This window comes from Mastomys coucha, unplaced genomic scaffold (genome assembly GCF_008632895.1).
Source record: "Mastomys coucha isolate ucsf_1 unplaced genomic scaffold, UCSF_Mcou_1 pScaffold21, whole genome shotgun sequence".
In the NCBI taxonomy this organism is placed as follows: Eukaryota; Metazoa; Chordata; class Mammalia; order Rodentia; family Muridae; genus Mastomys; species Mastomys coucha.
In genome coordinates this window covers 17,221,127-17,241,160 of record NW_022196904.1, presented here as the reverse complement: position 1 = coordinate 17,241,160, position 20,034 = coordinate 17,221,127, and the positions used below count along the sequence as shown (strand labels likewise).

General features: G+C 44.1%; 1 protein-coding gene across 1 annotated transcript in view; it reads right to left on the bottom strand.

The window, feature by feature from the left end:
* Positions 1–19,695, bottom strand: part of Ceacam20 (CEA cell adhesion molecule 20) — a 33,402-nt gene extending 13,707 nt beyond the window's left edge. Inside the window, exons 1-6 of the mRNA XM_031384122.1 lie at positions 19,644–19,695; positions 17,261–17,329; positions 11,063–11,341; positions 10,168–10,449; positions 8,185–8,463; positions 6,294–6,572 (exon numbers count right to left, since the gene is read on the bottom strand). Of these exons, the coding sequence (XP_031239982.1) occupies positions 6,294–6,572; positions 8,185–8,463; positions 10,168–10,449; positions 11,063–11,341; positions 17,261–17,329; positions 19,644–19,695 (1,240 nt within the window). The remainder of the gene's footprint in view (positions 1–6,293; positions 6,573–8,184; positions 8,464–10,167; positions 10,450–11,062; positions 11,342–17,260; positions 17,330–19,643) is intronic.
* Between the last annotated feature and the right edge of the window lie 339 nt (positions 19,696–20,034).

Here is a 20,034-nt window from a genome sequence, read left to right as displayed (position 1 = left end):
TGTAGACCAGGCTGGCCTCAAACTCAGAAATCTGCCTGCCTCTGCCTCCCAAGTGCTGGGATGAAAGGAGTGTGCCATCAATGCCCGGCTTATGTCTCCCTTTTTATTTCTGATTTTGATAATTTGGTTATGATAATTTGGTTTTGATAATTGCTACTCCTGTTTGTTTCTTGGGACCATTTGCTTGGAAAAAAATCCCAGCCTTTTACTTTGAGGTAGCTTCTGTCTTTCTTAATGAGGTATGTTTCTTGTATGTAGCAAAATCCATTTTTGTTCAGAGATATTAAGTACCAATGATTGTTGCTCCTTGTATTTTTGTTACTAGAGGTGGAATTATGCTTGTGTGGTTCTCCTTTTGGGGGGCTGTTGTGAGATGATTAGTTTTTTGCCTTTTCCTGTGTGTAGTTCCCCCCTTGTGTTGGAGTTTTTCTTCTATTTTCCTCTGTAGGTCTGGTTTAGTGGAAAGATATTGTTTAAATTTGGCTTTGTTGTCAGGCAGTGGTGGTGCACGCCTTTAATCCCAGCACTTGGGAGGCAGAGGCAAGCCGATTTCTGAGTTTGAGGCCAGCCTGGTCTACAGAGTGAGTTCCAGGACAGCTAGGGCTATACAGAGAAACCTTGTCTCGAAAAATCAAAAAAAATAAATAAATAAAAAACAAAAAACTAAAATAAAATAAAAACTTTCGACTTTGTCATGGAATATATTTGTTTCTCCCTCTATGGTAATTGAGAGTTTTTCTGGGCATAGTAGCCTGGGATGTCATTTGTGTTCTCTTAGGGTCTGTATCACATCTGCCCAGGATCTTCTAGCTTTTATAGTCTCTGGTGAGAAGTCTGGTGTAAATCTGGTAGGTCTGCCTTTATATGTTACTTGACCTTTACTGCTTTCAGTACTCTTTCTTTGTTCTGTGCATTTGTTATTTTGATTATTTTGTGACAGGAGGAATTTCTTTTCTGGTCCCACCTGTTTGGTGTTCTTTAGGCTTCTTGACTGTTTATGAACATATCTCTCTTTAGGTTAGGGAAGTTTTTCCCTATAGTTTTGTTGATGATGTTTGCTGGCCCTTTGAATTGGGATTCTTTCTTTATTTTCATTGTGCCCTGGATTTCTTGAGTGTTTTGAGTTAGGACCTTTTTGCTTTTTGTATTTTCTTTGACTGTTGTGTCAATGTTTTCTATGGTATCTTCTACACCTGAGATTCTCTCTTCTATCTGTTGTATTCTGTTGCTGATGCTTGTTTGCATTTGTGACTCCTGATCCCTTTCCTGGGTTTTCCATCTCCAGAGTTGTCTCCCTTTGTGTTTTCTTTGATGTTTCTATTTCCATTTTTAGATCCCAGAGAGTTTTGTTCAATTCATTTACCTTTGATTGTGTTTTCCTGTATTTCTTTAAGAGATCTATTTGTGGGGCTGGAGAATGGCTCAATGGTTAACAGCACTGACTGCTTTTCTGAAGGTCCTGGTTCAAATCTCAGCAATCACATGGTGGCTCACAACTATCCTTAATGAGATCTGATGCCCTCTTCTGGGGTGTCTGAAGACAGCCACACAGTACTTACATATAGTAAATAAATAAATAAATAAATAAATAAATAAATAAATAAATAAAGCTTTGTAGTGGAGCTAGTGGGACAGAGCAAGCATGGCCAGAGAGAGCAGGGCCAGAGAGAGAAGAAAAACTGTCTAAAGACAGCTACAGTGTACTTACATATAATTAAAAAAATAAATCTTTTTTAAAAAGAGAGAGATTTATTTGTGTCCTCTTAAAGGGCTTCTACTTGTTTACTTGTGTTCTATATTTCTTTAAGTGAGTTATTTATGATCTTTTTAAATTCCTCTATCCTATTCATGAGACGGGATTTTAGATCTGAATCTTGCTTTGCATGTATATTGGGGTATCCAGGACTTGGTGTAGTGGGAGAAATGTGTTCTGATGTTGTCAAGTAGCATTGGTTTCTGTTGCTTATGCTCTTGTGCTTGCCTCTCACCATCTGGTTATCTCTAGTGCTACCTCCCCTTGCTATCTCAGACTGGACCCTGTCCCTCCTGTGATCCTGGTTGTGTCAGAACTCCTCAGAGTCCAGCTGTCTCTGTGATCCTGTGATTCTGGGATCCGGTGATTTTGGGATCCTAAGATGCTGGTTGTGACAAAGCTCCTGGGAGTCAAGCTGCCTCTGGGTGTTGCAGGAGTGGGTGGGCAGCCAGAGCCCTGAGTCTGCTCTGGACACAGATGCAAGCTAGAAGTAAAGGGTGCCTCTGGCTGGTTGGGGGTTCATGCTTCCCTGGTTCCTGTGGGGGTCCCAGTTACATGGGGTGTTGGGGCAGATGTTGTGGCCTCAACTATGATCATGGGTGTGTCAGAGTTTCAGTGAGTCTGGATGTTTCAGATCTCCAGGGAATCAAGCTTTTTCTAAGTGTTGTAGGAGTGGGTGGGGAGCCAGCGGCCTGGGGTCTGCCTGGACACTGGTGCAAACCATACAAACTGGGAGGAACCCCTGTCTCTGACTGTGTGGGGGTTCCTGCATCCCTGGATCCCAGTGGTCCCAGTTACACTGGGCATTGGGGCAGATGTTGTGGCATCACCTGTGATCCTGTGTGTGTCCAAATTGATCCATTCTTACATCCTTGTACAAAGCTCAAGTCCAAGTGGATCAAGGACCTCCACATAAGACAAGATGCATGGAATCTAATAGAAGAGAAAGTGGCAAAGAGCTTTGGAAACATGGGCACAGGCAAAAATTTCCTGAACATAACACCAATGGCTCAGTCTCTAAGATCAACTACAGACAAATGGAATCTCATAAAATTGAAAAGCTTCTGTAAGGCAAAGGACACTGTCAATAGGACAAAACAGCAACCAACAGTTTGGAAAAAATCTTTATCAATCCTATATACAATAGGGGACTAATATCCAATTATACAAAGAACTCAAGAACTCAAGTCTTCAGAGAACCAAATAACCCTATTAAAGTGGGGTACCTAGGTAAATAAAGAATTCTCAACTGAAAAATCTCTAATGGCTAAGAAGCACCTAAAGAAATGGTCAACATCCTGAGTCATTAGGGAAATGCAAATCAAAATGAGCCTAAGATTCCACCTTACACCAGCCAAAATGGTTAAGATCAAAAACTCAGGTGACAAGATGCTGGAGAGGATGTGGAGAAAGAGGAAAACTCCTTCATTGCTGTTGGAATTGCAAACTGGTACAACCACTCTGGAAATCAGTCTGGCAGTTCCTCAGAAAATTCAACATAGTACTACCCAAGGACCTAGCTATACCACCAAAAGATGCTCTAAGATATAACAAGGACACATGCCCCACTCTGTTCATAGCAGCCTTATTTATAATATCCAGAAGCTGGAAAGAACCCAGATGTCCTTCAATAGAAGAATGGATACAGAAAATGCAGTACGTTTACACAATGGAATACTACTCAGCTATTAAAAACAATGACTTCATGAAATTTGCAGACAAATGGATAGAACTAGAAAATATCATCCTGAGTGAGGTAATCCAGTCACAAAAGAACACACATGGTATGCACTCACTGATAAGTGAATATTAGCCCAAAAGCTTGGAATATCCAAGATAGAATTCACAGACCACATGAAGCTCAAGAAGAAGGAAGACCAAAGTGTGGATGCTTCAGTCTTTCTTAGAAGGGAGAACAAAATACTCATGGGAGGAAATATGAAGACAAAGTTTGGAGCAGAGACTAAAGGAAAGGCCATCCAGAGACTGCCCCACCTGAGGATCCATCCCATATACAATCATCAAACATAGACACTATTGTGGAAGCCAAGAAGTGCTTGCTGACAGGAGCCTAATATCCTAAGGAGCCAAGTCTCCTTAGAGGCTCTGCCGAGCCTGACAAATACAGAGGTGGATGCTCACAGCCATCCTTTCGACTGAGTATGGAGTCTCCAATGGAAGAGTTAGAGAAAGGACTGAAAGAGCTGAAGAACAATATCAACCAAACAGACCTCCCAGAGCTCCCAGGGACTAAACCACTAACCAAAGAATGCACATGGAGGGAACCATGGCTCCAGCCACATATGTAGCAGAGGATTGCCTTATTGGACATCGATAGGAGGAGAGACCCTTGGTCCTGTAAAGGCTTGATGTCCCAGTGTATGGGAATGCCAGGGCAAGGAGGCAGGAGTGGATAGGTGGCTGGGGGAATACCCTTGCAGAAGCAGGAGGAGGGGAGATGGGATAGGGAATTTTGGGGAGGTAAACTAGGAAGGGAGATAACATTTGCAATTTAAATTTAAAAAATCCAATAAAAGAAAAAAGACAATTAATTATTCAGAAACCCTGAAAGACTGAGTAAATTGCTCTCAATGATACTCTAATAAGAGCTGGAGCTGGGATTTGAACTCTAGTGAGTGACACTGTATTTTCCTGTTAAGATCTCAAAACAGGAGACTAGAGAGTGGCTAAGATTATAAGCTGCTCTTCCAGAGGACCTGCGTTCAATTCCCAGAACTCACATGGTGGCTCACGACTGTCTGTGAATCCAGTTCCAGGGGATCCATTGTCCTTTCCTGACCTCCATGGGTATCATGCATACATGTGGCATATATACATATATGTAGGCAAATACCCATTGTGGTGGTTCAAATTAGAATGACCACCATAGGCTCATAAATTTCAATACTTGGTTCCCACTTAGTGGTATTCATTGGGAAGAATTAGGTCTTACTGGAGAAGGTATGGCCCTGTTGGAGGAGGTGTGTCACTGGGGGTGGGCCCAGTCCTGCAGATCTGCTGGACTTCTCCAGCACCATGCCTGCCTACTCCCACGCTCTCTACCATGATGATAATGGACTAACCTACAAAATTGTAAGCAAGCCCCCAATTGAATGCTTTCTTTCTCTGTAAGAGTTGCCTTGGTCATGGTGTCTCTTCATAGCAACAGAACAGTAACTAAGACACCTGGACACATAAAATAATTAAATTAATTAACTTTTAAAAAAGTTCTGAATGAGCTGTGGAGTTGCTTTGGTTAGCAAGCTTGCCTCCCCAGCACAAGGACCTGTGTTTAATCCCCAGAACCCATATTACAAAAAACCTGGTGGCGTGTGCTTACAATATCAGAGCCAGGGAGGCAGAGCCAGGTGGCCCTGAGGCTCAAATAAGCTATCCAAACCTATTTGGTTACTTTTGGGCCAATGAAAGGCCCTGTCTCAAAAAACAAGGTGAATGATCCCTGCAGAACAGCACCTGAGGTTGACCTCCACACATGGGCACATGCACCTGCACACTCATGAACCTACACACACGTGCAGTACACACACACACACACACACACACACACACACAAACACACACAAATAAAATAATAAAAGAACTCAGGCCAGGTTTCTCTACCAGGCATATTATATGTATATATAACACATATTTACTGTAATTAGTACATTAACTGTGAACTCTCTCCTTTTTTTCTCAGGTTATATCCAAGATCCAGTGTATCTCTAAGCAACTCTAGAATGCATCCATCATAGACAGGGCTAGTGAGGCATGTTTTCTTAGTACTCAGGAGGCTGAGGCAGGAAGATCAACGGTTGGGAGCCATACACCAGGGATGGTGGCATATGCCTTTAATCAACCCTGCATCAAAAAAAGAAAGGAAGGAAGGAAGGAAGGAAGGAAGGAAGGAAGGAAGGAAGGAAGGAAGGAAGGGAAAGGAAAGGAAAAGAAAGGAAAGGAAAGGAAAGGAAAGGAAAGGAAAGGAAAGGAAAGGAAAGGAAAGGAAAGGAAAGGAAAGGTCTAGGGCCAGCCTGAGCTACACAGAGAGAACCTGTCACAAAACAGTAGTATCATGGGGCTGGAGTGTTGGTTCAGTGGTTTGAGTTCAAATCCCAGCAACAACATGGTGGCTCACAACCATCCATAATGAGATCTGACTCCCTCTTCTGAAGTGTCTGAAGACAGCTACAGTGTACTTACATATAATAAATCTGACACCCTCTTCTCGCCACTGAGAGCACGTGCATTCATGTGCACATACCCACACAGACACGCATTCATATAGTTAAAGAACATTTTAAGTAACAGCAGAAACCAATGTACAGGTAAGAAAGACAAGATTCAGACAACTCAAAGACATTGTTGGAACACACAGTAGAAAGTAGAGGCTGTCTGAGCGTGAGATGTCGGGATTCTGTGACTCTGGACTGGAAATCTAGCAAGTCACCGCCACAGGCCATGGTAGAAGAGAGGCAGGTGGCTAGAGCCACGTGGGGGGAAACTAGGTGCATTCCAGATGAAAGGAAATAGAGCAACTCACCCACCACCATGACCAGGACAGAGGCGGATCGGGCCAGGCCGGTGACATCGTTGGAGCTCGTACAGGTGTAAGTGCCCTGATGCTCCTGCCTCAGTGCCTTGATGCTCAGCTGCTCCCCATCAAGCACCTCAGAGGAGTGCTCGTGGGTCCAGTGATACCTGGCACCTGGTTTGGAGTCAGCCCGGCAGTGCAGGGTCAGGCTGGTGTTGAGCATTGCTTCAACAGTGCTGACCACTCCAGACGCTGACCCCTGGGTGATGTCCACTCGGTCAGGGCCATCTGCAAAGTCACACAGCATGAGTCTCCAATGCCACAGGCAAAGTTACCAGATTTTTTTCTTTTCTTTTCTTTTCTTTTCTTTTCTTTTCTTTTCTTTTCTTTTCTGCTTTTCTTTGTTTCTTTTGCTCGTGTTTTGCTTTGGGGATTTTGGCTGTTGTTATTTTGGTACTTTTGGGTTTCATTTGTTTGTTTGTTTGTTTGTTTGTTGTTTGTTTCTTTGTTTTTTTGGGGGGGGGGCAGGATTCCTCTGTGTAGCCCTAGCTGTCCTGGAACTCACTCTGTAGACCAGGCTGGCCTCGAACTCAGAAATCCGCCTGCCTCTGGCTGCTGAGTGCTGGAATTAAGGGTTGCACCACCACTGTCTTTTGGTTTCTTGTTGGTTTTAATTTGTTGTGACAGACTCAAGTAGCAAAGGCTGTTCTCAAACTCACTCTTTAGCCAAGAATGACCTTGAACTCCCGATCCTCCAGCCTCCATGTCTTGAATACTGGGATTGTAGCCACGTACAATCACAGGTGGCTTAGCTTTCCTCCTTGGTTTAAACTAAAGGAATCCCAGCTTTCACCTGGAAAACACAGGCTCTCCTGGGTTCTATTATTTTGTTTTGTCTTAAATGATTGATTGATTGATTGATTGATTGATTGATTGATTTACAAGGTCTCTCTGTGTAGCCCTGGATGCCCTGGAACTCACTGTGTAGACTATGCTGGTCTTGAACTCACAGAGATCCACCTGCCTCATCTTCCAGAGTTCTGGGTAAGCATGTGCCACCATGCCCAACTTTGACTTTTGTTTGAAGTTGTGGGTGCAATGTGTTCACATATGAGTGTGTGGGGGCTGGTGCAGTTGTCTCCCTTATCTAGTTTATCAGCCTATACCTCTTATCTCTGTGGCAAGGAACATGCATGTGGCATGATATGCATGTAGAGGATGACTTGCAGGAGTTGGTTCTCTCCTTCCACTTTGGGGCTCCTGAGGATTGAACTCGAGTCATCAGGCTTTGGGGAAACCACCTTTACACCCTGAGTCATCATGCTGGCCCTTGTTTATCTCTCTAGGGTCTATCTGCTACACTACAAGTTGCATAATGCCTGAGACAGATCTGTCCAGCCCCCAGATCCATGCCTTGAATGCAAAAGGGCTTGAAGTTCAGTGGTTCTCAACCTTCCGAATGCTGCAACCCGTACAGTTCCTCATGTTATGGTGACCCCACTACACCGCCATCACCACAACCATAAAATTATTTTGTTGCTACTTCATAACAGTAATTTTGCTACTGTTATGAATAGTAATGAAAATTTTTGGAGATAGAAGGTTGCCAAAGGGCTAGAGCCCTACAGGGTGAGAATCACTGGGTAAAAGGTATGGCTTTCTCTTTTCCTTTCTTTTCCTTTCTTCTCTTTTTTTCTTTGTTGTTGCTTTTATGCATCATCTGCCTTTTCAGATCATCGCTGACCTCAAATTTGCAATCCTCCTGTCTCAACCTCCCATGTGTTGGGATTATAGGTGTGTACCACTGCGTCCAGAAAGATCTGACTCCTTAAAGAGGCAGGGATATGGAAAAGATGAAGGGAGGGAGGGAGGAGGCAGAGATCCAGATCCCACCACTCACAGTTGATGATGAGCATCTGAGGGACGCTGCGTGCCTGGCTACCCCAGTTCCACACCTCACACTCATAGGGTCCAGTATCATCTCTCTGAAGGCCATGAATGGTAAGGGTTCTGTTTTGGGATGACAGTGTCAGACGCTCACTAGGCCTGAGTGGCTGACCCTTCAGAAACCAATGGACATCAACCCTCTCATGACTAGTTTTGCAGGTCAGCTTCACAGAGGTGGCGTTCTCCACAAGGTCTGAGGTTGGGAACTCGATATACGGTACAGTCACTTTTTCTGAAAACACAGGGAGATACAAGTTCAGACCAAGGAAGGATTGATTCCTAAGACTCCTACACTACCAGAGATGGCACAGGCCTTTAATCTCAGCACTTGGGAAGCAGACGCATCTCTGTGAGTTCAAGGCCAGCCTGATCTACATAGCAAGTTACAGGTCAGCTAGGCTATATAGTGAAACCATGTGTCAAACCAAACAAAAACAAAAAAACCCTGAGTTTTCCAGGGGTGTGTGTGAGCATGTGTGTGTTGGGCACTGGACCACAGAACTTGTGTGTAGAACACAGGTGGCTTTTGTGGATGAGTAGGTATGCATGACAATAGTATAAGAATGTTATGTGGGTGGTGGTGGTACACACCTTTAATCCTAGCATTTGGGAGGCAGAGGCAGATGGATTTCTGAGTTCAAGGCCAGCCTGGTCTACAGAGTGAGTTCCGGGACAGCCAGGGCTACACAGAGAAACCCTGTCTCAAAAAACCAAAAAGATAAAAAAAATAAAAAGAAATAAAAAGAAAAAAGAATGTTACGTGTTTTGTGTGGGAGAAGATTTTATGGGATTGGGGTGTGTTTATGGGGCTGTTGATTTTATGCCTGCTTTATATGTTGTGTTGTGTGTGTTATGACTATGAATTGTATGAGCAGAATGCACATGCACTGTGTTTACACACACACACACACACACACACACACACACACATCTTGTATCTGAGTGTATGTTCCATATCTGTGACATTGCATATGTTATGGTACATATTGAGTGTTCCTTACATGTTTTATTGGAGTCTGTATTATGGTGTGTAGATGTATGTTGCCTGGGTCTATATATTTTTTGTTGTTTGCTTTGTGGTATCAGGGACTCGACCTAAAGACTCCTAAATTCTAAACAAGTGCTTTTGCACTGAGCCACTCTCCAGACCCTCACTGGGGGATTGTAAACAGGCATTCTACCAAGAAGCATTGAACTCAGTGGTATTCTGGAACAGGGCCTCACTAGGTTACACACATTGGCCTTGAACTCACTATGTAGCCTTGAAGTTATTTAGGTTTTTTGTTTGTTTGTTCTATTTGTTTTAATTTGGGTGGTGAGGTGGCTCAGTGGGTATGGCTCAGTATGTCTTTGATATGCTTGCTCTGTATTTTGTATTGAGTGTGTGTGTGTTATATGTATTTGTGTCTTCTATGACTGTATGAGGTATATGTATGTGTTGTGTTGCTATGTGTATGTGTTGTATATAAGCTGTATGTGCCTGTTGTATGTGTGAGAGTGGCCCGTGCTTATAATCAGTCTTCTAGTGTATATGGAGTGTGGGTTGTGTTAGTTTACCTATATAGACACACAACTCCTTCCTATTCAAAGAGTCAAACCATGGGTACCCACAGAGAGGTAAGAAAGTCTTGAATATTTGCCAAGCTGGTGTTGTGTCCTTCCCTGCGATCAGAACCATGCTCTGACACCTTTTATTTGGAAAATCATCCAACCTCTATTTCCTCCTCAAATACTAAGGTGGGACTGGAGTTTTCAGCTTTTACTTGAGAGTGTAACAATTGCCACTGACTGTTTCTTCAAAACACCATCAAGACTCTACCCACCCAGATAATCAAAGAGTTCCCCTAAAATCCCAGACTAAGTCTCTGGGCCCATGTAAAACCTCAGCTTCTGATCCCTTAAAGAAGCAAAAGAGAAACCAGGAAATAACACTCACCAAGCACTTGGACTTTGACAACACCTAGGCGGGACAAGTTGGTGACAGGGTTGGCTACCAGGCACCTATATATGCCCTCGTGTTCCCTGGACACAGCATGGATGGTGAATGTTCCTGTGGTGGGGGGCTGGATAAAGTCACTGGGGAGATACCACGCATAGGCAGGGACAGGACAGGACTGTGCTTCCACCCAGAAGTTCACGGTGTGGCCTTCCATCACTTCAACCACATCCCCAGTGGCTACTCCTGAATCCAGCTTGATCGACACAGGGTCAGGACCATCTGAGAGGGTGGGAACAAGCATGGCAGAGGCCTGAGAATCAGCGGCAGATCACTTATGGGGGCATACTATAGGTACTGCTTTCTTCTCCACGTACTTACAAAGGTGGTATGGATCTGATGGAGGTGGGGTCTGATGGAGGTGGGGTTTGATGGAGGTGGGGTCTGATGGAGGTGGGGTTTGATGGAGGTGGGGTTTGATGGAGGAGGGGTCTAATGGAGGTGGGTCTGATGGAGGTGGGGTCTGATGGAGGTGGGGATCTGATGAAGGTGGGGTCTGATGAAGGTGGGGTCTGATGAAGGTCGGAATCTGTTGGAGGTGGATTTGTTATAGACATACTGTTTAAAACCTCAGGTTTTAATTCACTAAAGTAGCTATTTCAGATGGAATCCTAATGTGAATATCAGTTTCCTGTTTGAAGTCTACATTTGTTTTCTTTCCTATGGGATTTGCTTGGGATCAAATCCAGGGCTCATTTGTGCTAGACAAGGACTCTAATCCTCGATTTCACTTTCACCCTGTAAATCCTCTCTGGGCTGGCATTTTACAGCCTGAGACAATGCAGTGCCAGAGAAGCGGGTGTCCACAACAGGTAAAGGAACCTGTAAGACTCACAGTTCACCTCCAGCGAGACAATGTCACTTCTCTGAACTTCAAAGCCGTGCTGTACTTCACACAGGTAAGACCCTGAGTCCTCCCGCTGGACAATGAGGATGGTGAGGGTCTTTTTATCTGCAGACAGCTTCATGCGCTCATTGCACACAAGTGGAGAGTTGTTGGAGGCCCAGTGGATGGTGGCATTATCAGTACTAGTGTTACAGTAGAAGACTGCCATATCCCTCTGCTCTGTGACAACGCTCTGACTGACTGTGAGGGAGGGCTTGGCCTGTAGAGCTGCAGAGAGGGAGAGCAAAAAGTCATGGTGGCATGCAGAGACACAGAAGAACAAGACAGTGACAAAAAGGATGAGACAGGAAAGGACCAGAATGAGCTCAGTACTACATATCCAATGTAAATCCAGTGTGCTTGAAGTGTATGTTAGTTGTCATGTGTAGTTTTCTGAATATAAGCACATGTGTGCAATACCTATGGAGGCCAGGAGAGGGCACTGGATTACCTTGGAGCAGAAGTTAACACTATCACCAGGCAGTGGTGGCACATGCCTTTAATCCCAACACTTGGGAGGCAGGCAGATTTCTGAGTTCGAGACCAGCCTAGTCTACAACGTGAGTTCCAGGATAGCCAGGGCTACACAGAGAAACCCTGTCTCAAAAAAAAACAAAAAGAAGAAGGAGGAGGAGGAGGAGGAGGAGGAGGAAGAGGAGGAGGAGGAGAAGGAGAAGAAGGAGAAGGAGGAGGAGAAGAAGGAAAAGGAGAAGAAGAAGGAGAAGAAGGAGAAGAAGAAGGAGAAGAAGGAGAAGGGGAAGAAGGAGAAGGAGAAGAAGGAGAAGAAGGAAGAGAAGAAGGAGAAGAAGAAGGAGAAGAAGGAGAAGGGGAAGAAGGAGAAGGAGAAGAAGAAGGAGGAGGAGGAGGAGGAGAAGGAGAAGGAGAAGGAGAAGAAGTTGTTAACAGCAGAAGTACAGGTGCTAGGAACTGAATTCGTGTCCTCTGCAAGAGCAGCAGGTGCTCCTAATGCTGACCCATCTCCCCACTCCTAGGTGAAAAAGTTTGCATCCTCCTTCTGATCTCCATGCACCATCAAATGGGGCTGTGTAAGTGATGCAGAAGGTGTGGAACATGATGGGGACATCAGGATATCTCCCATAGATCCTGGTCCTCAGCTGTTGGTGCTAGCTGAGAGGTTGTGGGACTGGATGGGTGGAGGTGAATCCTCGGGAGAGTAATTTTAAGGATTGTAGCTTGGCTTCCCTTCCAGAATTGTCTCTGCTCTACTAAGGTGTGAGAAGCAGCTGCCTCCTGACATTCGTTCCTGCTCACCTTGATGGTCTGGATCTCCCTACATCATGAGCTAAGATAAACCCTTCCTTCCCTCAATTGTATGGTCACAAGGAAAGTAACTGAGACTGAAGGGATAGCTCAGTGGTTAGGAGCACCTGCTGCCCTTGCAGAGGACCTGAGTTCAGTTCCCAGCACCCACATTGAGCAGTTCGCAACCACCTGGAACTCCAGCACTAGGGGCTCTGATGCACTCTTCTGGACACAGGTGGACACACACATAATCAAGCTCCAAGTAAATGCTTTATTTTAGCTGGGTGTGGTGGTGCATGCCTTTGATCCCAGCACTCAGAAGTCAGAGGCAGGCAGACCTTTGTGACTTTGATGCTAGCCTGGTCTACAAAACAAATCTAGGACAGCCAGAACTACAGAGAAACCCTGTCTCAAAAATAAATAAATAAATAAATAAATAAATAAATAAATATGTAAATAAATAAATCTTTTTTTCTTTTTTTCTTGATTTAAGTTTTATTGCATTATGATGAGAAAAGATACATGATTTTAATTTATCTGAATTTGTTAACATTTAAAAACATATTTTAAGTAAATAGAATTATATCACATTCTTGTTTCCCTTTTGTACCCCAAATTCTCCCAGAGACCCCCACTTCAGTACCTGCAATAACTTTCATTTTTTAATTTTGTCATATTCTTTAAAATTTATAAAATATTGTAAGAATAAAAATGAGTATTATAAAAATTATTTGGCCAAGAAGTGGTGGGACACACCTTTAATCCTAGCACTTGGGAGGCAGAGACAGGCAGATTTCTGAGTTTGAGGCCAGCCTGGTCTACAGAATGAGTTCCAGGACAGCCAGGGCTGTACAGAGAAACCCTGTCACAAAAAACAAACAAACAAAAAATTGTTTGATATAAAACAACAATCAATTGAACAGTCTTATGTAGATGCTTGCCTATAGCAATACTGAAAATACATGTTTTTCTCAATATAAATTTAAAATAACTCCACATATATTAATTGTATATTTTAAATTAATGCATGACAACTAGTATTTTTTTAAATGAACATAAATAAAGTCTTTTTGTTTGTTTGTTTTGTTTTTAGTAGACCTTAAAACCTTGGCTTTTACTGTGGTACAAGCCCAAAATAAGAACAATTTTTTTGACATTGGAGTTCATTGTAATAAGGCTGTGTACTTCAATGACCCTCACATCACCAAAGGATTTTACCTCCACAGTAGCTAAGCTGAGAGTTGATAGTTCTGCTGCACCAAGGAATGAATTTTAGGCACGACTTTTTGGATACAGACTTCCTGCTATAGTCAAAAGTTATTTGACTGGAGTGATTGTCATCATTCTCAGACCACAGAGAACAGGTTACATTCATTTAAGAAATGGTATGTGGACGGGCGTGGTGGTGCATGCCTTTAATCCCAGCACTTGGGAGGCAGAGGCAGGCAGATTTCTGAGTTCTAGGTCAGCCTGGTCTACAGAGTGAGTTCCAGGACAGCCAGGGCTACACAGAGAAACCCTGTCTCGAAACCCCCCCCCCGAAAAAGAAATGGTGTGTGTATTAAGATGGTCTATCCATGAACTCATTCACCAACTGTTTCAATGAACAATGGGTCTGCTTCGAGGGTGGCACAGACATTAGGTGAGGGTAAGAATCTGGTTTATTGGCTGTGATGATTTTGAAAAGCCTTCATCTCAGAGAAAGAGTAACTTATAAAGTCCTCTTCTTCAAATTTGATACAATAGTTACAAACATCAAGCAAAGCATTCAGTCTAACTCTTTGTGGTTATAAGCCATCTCCCAAGTTAATTGTTTCCATTTCTTTTGACTGTATAAATACTTTTGAAATATGTAAACTGTTCTGAAAACCATAGTATAGTATAAAAATATGAAATAAACAATCCTACTAATAGAGAGGCTGAGATAGGAGAAGCCTGATTTCAAGACCATTATGTGGTACCCAGCAAGACACTGTCACGTACAAACAAGCAGAAAGTGTATATGGATTATACAATATTGGACCTATTTCTCCAATTACCAAATTAGAGAGACCACTAGATGACAGCCAACAAATTTCTAATTCCTCATGTTTTTGGATTTCAATTAATTAGGATATGTTGGTAGTATTAATTTTCATATTAAGATATTAAGAAAAATAATTGTTATTTCCTGTTATTTTTGTTGTTAGAGGTAGAATTAGATTTGTGTGAGTTTGTTGAAAGATTACTTTCTTGCTTCTTCTATGGTGTAGTTTTGCACCTTATGCTAATGTTTTCCTTCTATTATCCTTTGAGGGCTGGATTTGTGGAAAGATATTGTGTAAATTTCATTTTGTCATGGAATCTCTTGTTTTCTCCATCTATGGCAATTGAGAGTTTTGCTGGGTATAGTAGCCTGGGCTAGCATTTGTGTTCTTGTAGGGTCTGTATGACATTTGCCCAGGATCTTCTAGCTTTCATAGTCTCTGGTGAGAAGTCTGGTGTAATTCTGATAGGCCTGCCTTTATATGTTACTTACCTTTTTCCCTTACTGCTTTTAATATTCTCTCTTTGTTTTGTGCATTTGGTGTTTTAACTATTATGTGGCGGGAGGAATTTCTTTTCTGGCCCAATCTATTTGAAGTTCTATATGCTTCTTGTATGTTCATGTGCATCTCTTTCTTTAGGTTAGGGAAGTTTTCTTCTATAATTTTGTGGAAGATATTTATTGGCCCTTTAAGTTGGGAGTTTTCACTCTCCTCTATACCTATTATCCTTAGGTTTGGTCTTCTCATTGTGTCCTGGATTTCCTGGATGTTTTGGGTTAGAAGCTTTTTTGCTTTTTGCATTTTTTTCTTTTTTCTTTCTTTTTTTGTTTGTTTCTTTTTTGTTTTTTGAGACAGAGTTTCTCTGTATAGCCCTGGCTATCCTGGAACTCACTCTGTAGATCGGGCTGGTCTCGAACTCAGAAATCCGCCTGCCTCTGCCTCCCAAGTGCTGGGATTAAAGGCATGCACCACCAATGCCCAGCCTTGTGATTTCTTTATTGTTTCTATTTCCATTTTTAGATCCTGGATGGTTTTGTTCATTTTCTTCGCCTGTTTGATTGTGTTTTCCTGTAGTTCTTTAAGGGATTTTTGTGTTTCCTTTTTAAGGGGTTCTAGCTGTTTACCTGTGTTTTCCTGTATTTCTTTGAGGGAGTTATTTATGTCCTTCTTAAAGTCCTGTATCATCACCATGATAAGTGATTTTATATCTGAATCTTGCTTTTCTGGTGTGATGGTGTGTCCAGGACTTGCTGTGGTAGGAGAATTGGGTTCTGATGATGCCAAGTAACCTTGGTTTCTGTTGTTTTTACACTTGCCTCCGGCCATCTGGTTATCTCTAGCGCTACCTGCCCTGGCTAAATCTGACTGGGGCCTGTTCTACCTGTGATCCAGGTTGTGTCAGAACTGCTCAGAGTCAAGCTGTTCCTGTGATCCTGTGATTCAGGGATCCTGAGATCTTGGGCCCATTAGAGTGCCCAGGAGTGGAGCTTTCTTTGGGTGTTGTGCAACTGGCTACAAAATTTGCTCCCAAGGTCTGCTCAGAGCACAGGCCCAGACAGACTGGAAGCAACCCATGCCATTGGGCTGGTAGAGTTTCTGCATGCTTTGGTCCCACAGTCACTACCAGTGTTGGGACAGATGTTGTCACAAATCTTTTTTTAATATAAGAGTTAGTCATGGTGTCTCTTCACAGCAATAGAATAGTGGCCAATACACTCCCTAGGGCTCTTTTGGTCATGGTGCTCTATCACAGCAATAAAAACCCTAACTAAGACAGGAATTAGTGCCAGGCTTTAGGGTATTTTTTTTTTTAAGATTTATTTACTATTTATATGAGAACACTGCAGCTGTCTTCAGACACACCAGAAGAGGGCATCGGATCCCATTACAGATGGTTGTGAGCCACCACGTGGTTGCTGGGAATTGAACTCAGGACCTCTGGCAGAGCAGTCAGTGCTCTTAACTGCTGAGCCATCTCTCTAGCCCAAGGTCTTGGGATATTGGTGTGACAAACCTAGCCATGTTTTGGTGGAGAATTGTGAAAAGACTCTGGAACTTTGGGGTAGAAACCTCATTGAGTTCTCAGAGCTGAATAAGCACTTGTGGAACTTAGATGATTCTGAGAGCAGCGAAGACTATAGGTCTGACTGGTGACTGGTGAAGTCTCACAGGGAAGATTCTATCGGGGTCACTTCACGTTTGGAATCAAGAACTACAAACAAGAAACTTTGCTTTGCTGGGGCAATGGATGCTGGTCAGCTGGGGATGAAGAATCTGCTGTGATTAAGAAGAGAGCAGGATCGTCAAGGTGAAATCTTCTGGGAAGTGTTTCCTTAGGGTCAGAACACTGGATCTGTTGTCTGGAGGAGCCTTAGGCTGCATCTCAGGCTGGCAGCTGAACTTGGTCAGAGCCACCTGGATGGTGTTGGTTTCAAAGGCATAATGACACTTGAGGCAACTGTGCAGGAGAGCTGAAGTCCCCTGACACCAGTACCATGGGATGACTGCCGAGTACAGTAACAGCCTCAGGGTGGAGCTGGCCTGAGCGCAGGAGATGTGCTATGTGTGTTGTGCTAAGCCCTCTGGAGCCTAGGAGGTCATGAGGCCCAGAAGTCAATGCCGGACTTACTATTAATATGCTATCTTGAGGACAAAACAAAAAGGAGAGGTTCTAGTCGAATAGTGACGTGTTTGTGTGTCAAGTTACCAAGGGGTTAATTGTGCTAGCTAGTTTTATCAAGGCAATTGAAACCCTCACTATTACTCTCTGTGAAGACAATCACATGCATAGTGATCTCAATCTCTGTGCTCACAAATCACTCGATTTGTCATGACCGAGAGCCCAAAGACTCCATACCTCTCTCCGTCTGGGTGTTGCTATGCAGGGCAGCAGCAGCTGGGGGGCTCCACGTCGTCAGAAGTAAGGCTGGGAGGCAAGAGAGGAGAGACAATGAGGGAAAGAGAAATGAAATAGTATGATTGATTATGTAGTCTTCACAAGTAGACAAGATCACACACAGCAGTGCCAGTCTGTAATCCCAGGACTCTGGTGTCAGATGCAGGAGGATCAATCACATGTTTGAAGCCAGCCTGACACCCATAGTAAGCCTCTGTCTGGAAACAAAAAATAAAACAAACAGCAACAAAAATGAAGCCTAGTGTGATGGTGCATGTCTTTAATCCCAGCTCACAGGAAACAGAGACAAGTGGATCTCTATGAGTTCAAGACCAGCCTGGTCTACAGAGTGAGTTCCAGGAGAGCTAGGGACACACAGTGAAACCCTGTGTTTCCAGAAACATATATATGTAAACAAACCCAGTGAGGGGCTGGGGGTGTTTGCTCAGTGGTAGAACCCCTGCCTAGAATCCCCCAGTAAGGGGCTGGGGGCGTGGCCCAGTGGTAGAGCCTCTGCCTAGAATCTCCCTTGGGATTCTAGGGGCTGGGGCCATGACTAGGTTAGTGGAACATTTTCTTAGCATGAATAATACCCTAGGTTTAATTCTTAAAGACACAAACACAGTAACTCCTTATTAGCACTTAGCATAATGATGTTCTGACCCTTTTCATGTCTGTACCACTCTGTCTCCAATGCATTTGTAGGTCAGGGCCACAGGTCCAGAGGGTTTCCATCCTTGCTTTGTTACCTAGTTGGCCTAGTAATTCTCTCTGAGTCCCAGTTGCCCCTCTTGTCAATGGGATTAAGGGCAAATCCAGTCTCACCTAAGTCTCCTAAGGACTGAAGGAAGCCACAGGGATGAATGAACCAAAAGTGGACCTTGTCACCAACCTGCCTAGCTGGGAAAGAACCTCCTCTAGAGAAAGTCCCCAGCTTGTCTTCCTGCTTCCTTCTTTTGTGCTGACTTGGGTCCCCACTGGAAGAAAGCAAACTTCACAGTGACATTTGTGCACACAACCAATAACAGCCTCTCAGGAGGACCTGGAGTCTGTCCAGCCTTCACATCAGCCGTGAAGCTCTGACCCAGGGAGGGGCACATCTGAGTCAGGGTCACACAGCAAGGCTGAGCTAAGCCCTTATCTCTGTGGACAACCCACCAAAAAAAAATCACAAAAATATCCCTTCACCTTCAAGTGCCTTGCTTTATTAAAATACTCTAGTAACCCCCAACATGTGTGTGCAAGCGAATGCATGTGTGGTGTATGCACACACATACATGTGGGTGCCCATGCCTGTGCTTGCATAGAGGCCAAAGGTCACCACCTATTTCTCTCTCTCTCTCTCTCTCTCTCTCTCTCTCTCTCTCTCTCTCTCTCTCTCTCTGTCTGTCTCTCTCTTGACCTTATTTATTCAAAGCAAGGTCTCTCACTGAATCTGGAGGTCACTTTTTTTTGGCAGCCAAAGAACCACAGAGACCCTTCCATGTTTTACCCCACACTGCTGAGGTTACAGGCTTGCAGGAGCCCTTGTCTGGCTTGCTATACAATGCTGGGACCAGAACTCAGGTCTTCAAAGCTGCACAAGTGCTCTTAACTCCAGAACCATCTCTGCAGCCCCTTTCATCTCGGATGCTCATTAGATGTGGATTTCACATCCACCCCACAGTGATGTGTGGACCACTGGGATGTCACAGTCCTGCCTACTCATGCCCATTCATCTGTCTATCAGGGTCCTTCCTTCCCCCACCCCCATCTAATCTTCTTCTCTTTCCCCTCTGTTTTTCTCCAGCTTTCTTGCTGTCTCTTTGTCCTTTGTCTCCCCTGCCCCCTCATCTATCTCAGTTTCTCCCTGGTTTTGTCTATGGTTCAGGCTCTACTATCTCTGTCTCTGTCTCCTTCCCTCCCCTGCACTCTGTTTCTCCCTCTCTCTCCTCCTTCTCTTTCTCCTCTTCTCTCCCTCCTTTTCTTCTTCTCCCTCTTCTCTCTCCCCCTCCTCTCTCTCCCTCCTCTCCTGTCTTCCTCCTCTCCTCTCTCCCTTCCTCCCTCCCTCCCCTTCTCTCTCCCTTTTTACTCTCCCTCCCTACCCCCCCTCTGTCTGTCTCTCTCTCTCCTTCTCTTATTCCCATCCTTTTCCTCCCTCACTATCTTTCCCTCTCTCCCTTATCATTTCTTCAAGAGAGAAAGATAATTTCTCTCAGATCTTTTCTTTTTCATTGTTGTTTCTTATTCTTAATGTCTTTGATGTCTGGTTTATTTGTCTTGTCTCTCTTTATGTCTCTTTTACACACACACACCCTCCAGCCACCCAACCACCCAGCAAAGTCTGTGTGCAGAACAGATTCACCTGAGAGGAGGATCACTGTCCACGAGCAGCCGTGGAAGCCAGCAGGTCCCATGAGTCCTGGTGCCTGGCCTCAGTGTGCTGGGCAGTCCCTCTCCTGACTGGCACACAGCCTGTCACACAGTGCACAGTGTGGACAGCTGCCAGAGCATGAGGCCAGCTATGCTGGGAACAGGGAAGGAACTTTGTCCCCTCCTCTGCCCTCCCCCATCCCATCTCCACCCCCCAGGTAGTATCATCCTTCTCTATCCCTGGACTCTCACTGACCAGGAACTAAGATTGTTAGGGCCCACGGCAATGCTAATAAAGACCATGAAAGCCAGTTACTCTGAACTTAGGAAAGCTAAGCCAGTTGCCAAGCTAGCCATGAGCAGCCACGAAATATTAATTAAAT